General features: G+C 63.2%; 1 protein-coding gene across 1 annotated transcript in view; it reads right to left on the minus strand.

Annotated features, from left to right (window-relative positions):
• The window catches only part of TMEM255B (transmembrane protein 255B), a 43,275-nt gene that overhangs the window by 3,878 nt on the left and 32,904 nt on the right, over positions 1-6,493 (minus strand). The window contains exons 6-7 of the mRNA XM_011979420.1: positions 5,317-5,594; positions 2,295-2,438 (exon numbers count right to left, since the gene is read on the minus strand). Coding sequence (XP_011834810.1) covers positions 2,295-2,438; positions 5,317-5,594 — 422 coding nt within the window. The remainder of the gene's footprint in view (positions 1-2,294; positions 2,439-5,316; positions 5,595-6,493) is intronic.

Raw genomic sequence — 6,493 nt, forward strand, 5'->3', positions numbered from 1 at the left:
CGTGTGATGGGGAGGACCGCCCCCCACATCCCGTAAGCCTGCGTGTGATGGGGAGGACCACCCCCCACATCCCGTAAGCCCGCGTGTGACGGGGAGGACCGCCCCCACATCTGACACCTCCGTGGGGCTCACAGGCAGGGAGGATGCACCACCCCTTCCCCCCACAAAGCCTCGCTGTCTCCAAGGTCCCAAGTCAGAATGCAAACTTGAAGCCTGGCCCCTCACAGCCAGAGCTTCAGACAGCCGGGCCCCAGCACCAGGGCAGCCCAAACCAGCCCTGGAGCCAGACAAGAGGAAGCGGCTGATGGAACCACGCATTCTCTCTCCTCTGGGGCCCCAAGGGGTGGCGGCTGAGGTTGAGGATGGAAGACAGGCTGGGCCACCCAGGCTGTGCTCTGGGCTGCAAGTTCTTGGCACCTATGCGATTCCAAGTCCAGGTCTGTGCAGAGCCGCTTGGGGAGCACCTGCCAGCCCAGTGTCCCTGGAGATACCCCTGCCCCTGCGGGCCTCCAGCTCTGGGCTTGGCAAACTTCCCACAGGAGACCAGGAGGCCAGAGAGAAGCCCCCAGGACAAGGCTGTGGCCCCGGGGGACATGGTCCCTGCCGTGATGGGGACGTCCCTGGGGCAGGGGCAGGGGCAGGAGGCTTGGGGGAGGATGAAGCTGCCTGTAGCACCATGCAGACGCGCCTGCCCACAGGAGAGACCACCGCAGGGTCACTGGCAAAAGCTCCCGCCATCTTCTGACCCTGGGGACCACATCTTCCCCATCACAGAAATGGAAAAGATACTTCCAAGCCAGACCTCCGGCAGGGGCCTTGTGTTCCCAGGGAGCAGAGCCCCAGCTTCATATGCAAAGTGAGAGAGAAGACTGAGGCACGGGGTGCAGGGATCCCTCCACGAGGAGATGGTGTCAGGCTGGGGCCCTGGTTGTCCCCACTGAGCCCAAAAGCTGCCGTGCCCTGGGCAGGACTGAAGGCGGCTGCCCCAAGCAGGCCCTGGACGCCAGGGGCCCCCAGCAGCCCCCTCTCCATGAGTGCCGGTTCCCGCTCCCTCCACGGGGTCCCTGGCGCAGGTCCCCGGGGTGAGCTGAGAAGGTCGTGGCTCTCGGGTCCAGCTCAAACCTGAGCCCTGTCCTGGACGTGAGGGTGGGGTGTGTACACGCCTCCCCCGGACGTCACTCTGAGGAATGTCTCTTCCTGCCAACGTCATGGGTTGGGAGCAGGTCTCCTTGCGGAACATCCGAAGATCTGTGTCATGCGTGACTTCAGAACTAACGACCCTCCACGTTCACCCTGCCCTTCCCCGCACAGAAACACATCACGGTGGTGCTTCGATCTGCAGCTTCGTCGGGCTGGGCCTGACACAGCTTTCTCTGCAGAGGCTGCTGTTAACGCACGCAAAATGACCTGCCAGTCAGCCAGGCGTGTGGGCCGTGCCTCCCACCCAGAAAGGAAACCCAGGTTTATCAGGACCAGGGATTCTCAAATGTGTCCCCAGGGGGAACGTGGCACATCCAGGCAGGAGGCACAGGGCACGTCTGGAGACAGTTTGGGTTGTGACACTAGCGGCTGCTACATGCTGCAGGCAGAGGCCAGGGCCTGCCAGCACCCCCAGCACCCAGGGTGCCCCAGCATGGCAGGTGGCCAACCCTGAATGCCTGCAGTGCCGAGGTAAGAAACACGGCCTGGTCGTTGTAGTGATGCTGGATTATCGGGGTCTGTTTCACCCGTGGCCACCGGACAGAGCTTCGTGGCACAGAAGGCGGTCATGCCCAGGAGTGGAAATGGGACAGGCAGGTAGAGGCCACTGTTCTGCTCGCCTGCCACCATGGCCTCTCCCTCCGTTGTCCCCAAGGTCAACAGCATCATGTCAGGATGAACCCTATGAGGTCTCCACGTCTACAGGTAAAATGGGGTTGGATTCCGGCAGATCCATATGGCTCCACCTAAATAACCTGGCTGTGCCCCCAGGACGTCCACCAGCAGACACACAGGAGCCTCCACACTGCAGTGGGAGCTGCCCAGGCCTGTGCAGGGCCAGTCCCGGGGTCAGAAGAGCCAGCTGCCGGCAGAGCATGGTGGCAGGTCACCAGGGCCACCTGGTGCAGTCCCCGGCCATACTTGCAGGGACGTTGTGCCCCAACGGCCGGGTTGTTACTGCCCCCCACCTCCCATCCCTAATTCAGAAGGTGAGGCGGCTGCAAGACCTCATCCCCTCTGACCCCAGCCCTGTCCTGTCCACCCCACTGCCTGCAACCAGCACGTTCAACTCCAGCAGGTGACGCTGGCCGTACCTGAAGGGGCAGAGGGTAGGACGAGCAGGTCGGGACGGGCTCGGGCGTCGGGCGGAAGCCTGCACAGGCCAGGATCTGCTGGGCAGGGTTATAGAGGGTCTGTGGTGGGACGGCTGGGCCGTAAGCCAGCTGAGACAGAGGCACCTGCCACGGAGAAGAGACAGGCGGTCAATGTGCACCCCCCAGTGGAGGGAGAGGCCGTCCAGCCTTCCTAGAAAGCCCAGCACCCCTGACCCCGCCTCTCGGGCTGGAGCTAACCCCGGCCCGGTGTGCATTTATACCCAGGCTGGAGATAACCCCAGCCGAGCGTGTCTTTATACTCAGGTTCTCTACATCTTGTTCCCAGGGCCCTGCCACCCGCCAGTCACACCGGGTGACTGCTTGGCTCAGGCTCTTTTTTACTTAATATTTTTTGGGGAAAAATAGCACTGGTTTCCTTCTGTCCGGGCCCCAGAGTCTGATTTTTCGGCACAGAAGGGTGCAGGTGAGGAAGGTCCTCTCAGCATCGGGCTGACAGCTCTCGCTTCCCCAAGCTCTCACCCGACCAGCGCGGGGTTTCTGGGGAATGCAAACAAAACCAAAGCCTTCTAAGCTCCCATCCACACTTCCACTGACCCACTCAGGCAGTTAAAATTCTCCAAAGAAGGTGCCAGCTCCAACTCAGGCCCCCGCCGGCCTCATCCCCCGCAGAGGGAGGGGCCCACGGCTCACACAAGCTCCAGGGCTTCCAGGGCCAGAAACACGGGGACTGGGCCGAGGGCACCCAGGCCTCGCCTCCCTCCCCACCTTCACACAGGTGCCCCTCCACCTTCCCCAGCCCCCAGCCCTCAACCCCGGGTTCAGCAGCACCCTGGGGGGAAGCCAGGCCGGAACTGCTGCAAGGGTCTGGCCACAGTGACGGCCCCGGGCCACGGTGATGACCCCAGGCCTGAGGTGTCCTCAAATAGAAAACAGTGCTGCCCGTACCCCTGAGGCTGGGAGGGAGCCCCCTGCCCAGTGGGCGCTGGAGGGTGGGAAGGGGCAGGGGCTTCTGGGCAGCTGGTCCTTGGTCTACATGTGCAGGAGGCCGTGGTTCTGCCTCAGACCCTGCAGAGAGCAGGGAGGTAGCTGAGGTGGGCCTGGGAGGTGGATGGGCATGGAGGGTCCGTGCTCCATGAGGGAGGAGCAGGAGATTTGAGGTTCTGACAGGTAGAGGGGTGGGGAGGCCTCTGAGCTGGGGGTGGCCTGAGGATGGGGCCAGGGCAAGTGCACAGAAACCAGAGAACACGGGGGCCACGGAGTCACACGTGGAGGAGGCCACGGAGTCACACGTGGAGGAGGCCCAAGAGGCTGGCTCAGCCGCCTGCCCTTGCCGGCAGGTTAAGCACCTCCCACGCACCCGTCACAAGGAATTTGCCCTCGTCTACGGAGAAGGGCCGTCCCGCTTGGTGACGGCTAAGGAAGCATCTTCGTTCCTTAACAAAATGTTTAAACGGCAGAATCAATTAAACTCACAAGAGTGCCTGCTTGGTGGGTGTGAAGGTTAGCAAGCCCCCTCCTTGCTCTGCACACCCCTGAGCTCTGGGTTTGAGAAAGATTTCCCGGAGCTGGGGGTGGCTCTGCGTTGTGGGCTGGCCCTTGGGGCATCTCCTGTTCCTGATCCCGCACTCCCGCATTTTATCACCGGCTTTAATGAACACACGAGCCACTTCCGGAAAACCCTGGAAACCCCGGGCCTGTGCGGCGAGCATGGCGCCTGCACCACATGCGCGTTTCTGTGTCCTGTCTACAATCCAGCTGCAGTTCTTCCTAGGGCAGCCACTGAGGGGAGACACTGAGTCGCCGAGGCAGAGAAGCCTGAACCGAGGAGACACCAAAGGCACCCAGAGGCTGCACGATCCCCGGCAGAGACCCTTCCCAACCCCAGACTCCCGCTCTCACCCGGCCCCAGCCCACAGGGGCTGGCCAGCTGTCACTGCAGAGCAAGGACCCTGGGAGGTGCCTGTCTTGTGTTGGTGTGCGGGCGTCAGGGGGCCCAGGGTGGGGCTTGGTGGGCCACTGGGTGGGGAGCCAGAGGGCTGGACCTCGGGATGCCAAGGTCACTCTCAGCTTCACCAGTTTTGTCTGGAAGCACGAAAGTGCTGAGAAAAGGAGAAGCTGAGAAGCAGATGGCAGGAGGGTTCCAAGCTGAGTTACTTTTTAGTTACGGGCAGTCTCTGGGATGAATGGGGCATGGAGAAGCCACTCAGGAGTGCTGTCACTGCCACACTGGGCCGGGTCTGGCCTGCAGGATGTGCGTCTGCCTGGTGCTGCCCGGCCACCTCGCGTGGGTGCAAGAGGGGATGCCCTTCGTCCCTGGGTTGCTGTTTGGATGTTCTCAGGGTGGGGCTCCCTCACTCCTGGCTGCCCCTCCCTTGCAGCTTCTCTGCGAGTTCAGGGGCGGGTTTGCTGGCCACACACCACCAGAACATCTGGTTCGAAACAGGTGCCAGGAGAGGGCAGAGGAGGGAGAAGGGAGAGGACAGCCAGCCCAGGCCAGTGATTTCCCTGTGGTTTCCTGGGCGGGCGAGGGCCGGCCTTTCCAGGACAGGTCCAGCCCAACGCCTTTGAGGGGCCCCGTCCCCCCCTCCTCCTGCCCAGGCCGTATGGGTCTCGCCTCTGGGGTCTGTGAAGGCACTGGCCCCGGCCCCAGCGCAGACCTGCCGGTCTGAAGCCCCAGGCAGTTGCTAACGAGGGGAGCTTAGTGCACGAGGGCTGGGCCTCCTTCTTGGGAGCTGAACTTTGTTTCTCAGGGGTGGGTTGTGCCCATCTCAGCAGGGAGGCAAGGATTAAATCAGGTGATTCTTGGGACAGGCTTGGGACAGGACGGCCCCAAGGTGAGTCGGTGCACACCAGCTGTCACCCTGACACGCCGCCGGCAGACACATGGGCCTCAGTGCCCCATCTGTAAAGTGAGGGCCAGGGATCCCCCAGCCCACCCTGGGGAAATGGACCCGGAGCCCGGCTCCCGGTGAGCAGTGGGGGTCCCGCCGAGGGGCCTCACCATGTCTTTGAAGGCCCCCAGGACGGCAGCGGTGATGATGCCCAGGAACAGGCCCAGGACGTTCAGAACCGCAGAGGCCCAGAGCAGGCGGTACAGGTGCAGCACGTCCTGGCAGCCGCGGACGCCGATGAACTCATAGTAGGCGGGCGAGGACTCTGCACTGCACAGAGAGGGCATCGTGGCATCACCACACGAGGCAAGTGACCATCCGCAAGTTAAACTCGTGGTCAGGTGTCCTCTGGACCTGAGCCCTGCAAGGCTGGGGGAGGAAGTCAGGGCTGGAGCCCAGTCAGCACCGGTCCCTGCACTGCTCTGGGGGATCAAACCTACGTTTGATGGGATTGGCCTGTGAGGCTCCCCACCTGGGGCCCACGGTGGCAAAGAGCGACAACTGGGCCTGGCAGGCCAGCCCTCCGCCTCAGTGGCCCAGCAGGACGGGTGTCTGAGCCATCTCTGTCTTCACGCCAGGATGGGAAGGCTGTCGGGGTCACGGGCCCCTGTCCCGAGAGGAGGCCGGGCCAGGTTTAAACTCTCGCCCGACACACGGGCTGTGTCCTCTTGGGCAGATCAACCTTTCAGAGCCTCCATCTTTTCATCTGTGAAATGGACTCAATGTCCTTTCCTCATGTAAACATCTAAGGAGTAAAGGAGACGATGTAGGTGCAGGGGCATGGGGGGTGATGTCGGGAGCAGAAGGATGGGGGCCTTGCCCCTGCAGGCAATACGGGGTCCCCGGCACCCCTCACCTCCTGCAGGCATAGCTACGGGGGTCCCTGATGCCCCTCACCTCCCACAGGTGTGGATACGGGGGTCCCCGGCACCCCTCACCTCCCACAGGTGTGGATACGGGGGTCCCTGACGCCCCTCACCTCCCTCAGGCCTGGATACGGGGGTCCCCAGCGCCCCTCACCTCCCACAGGTGTGGATACGGGGGTCCCCAGCACCCCTCACCTCCCGCAGGCGTGGATACGGGGGTCCCTGGCGCCCCTCACCTTCCACAGGCATGGATATGGGGTCCCCGGCGCCCCTCACCTCCCACAGACGTGGATACGGGGGTTCCCGGCACCCTCACCTCCCACAGACGTGGATACGGGGGTCCCTGATGCCCCTCACCTCCCTCAGGCCTGGATACGGGGGTTCCCGGCGCCCCTCACCTCCCACAGACGTGGATACGGGG

This window comes from Mandrillus leucophaeus, unplaced genomic scaffold, assembly GCF_000951045.1.
Source record: "Mandrillus leucophaeus isolate KB7577 unplaced genomic scaffold, Mleu.le_1.0 Scaffold201, whole genome shotgun sequence".
Classification (NCBI taxonomy): Eukaryota; Metazoa; Chordata; class Mammalia; order Primates; family Cercopithecidae; genus Mandrillus; species Mandrillus leucophaeus.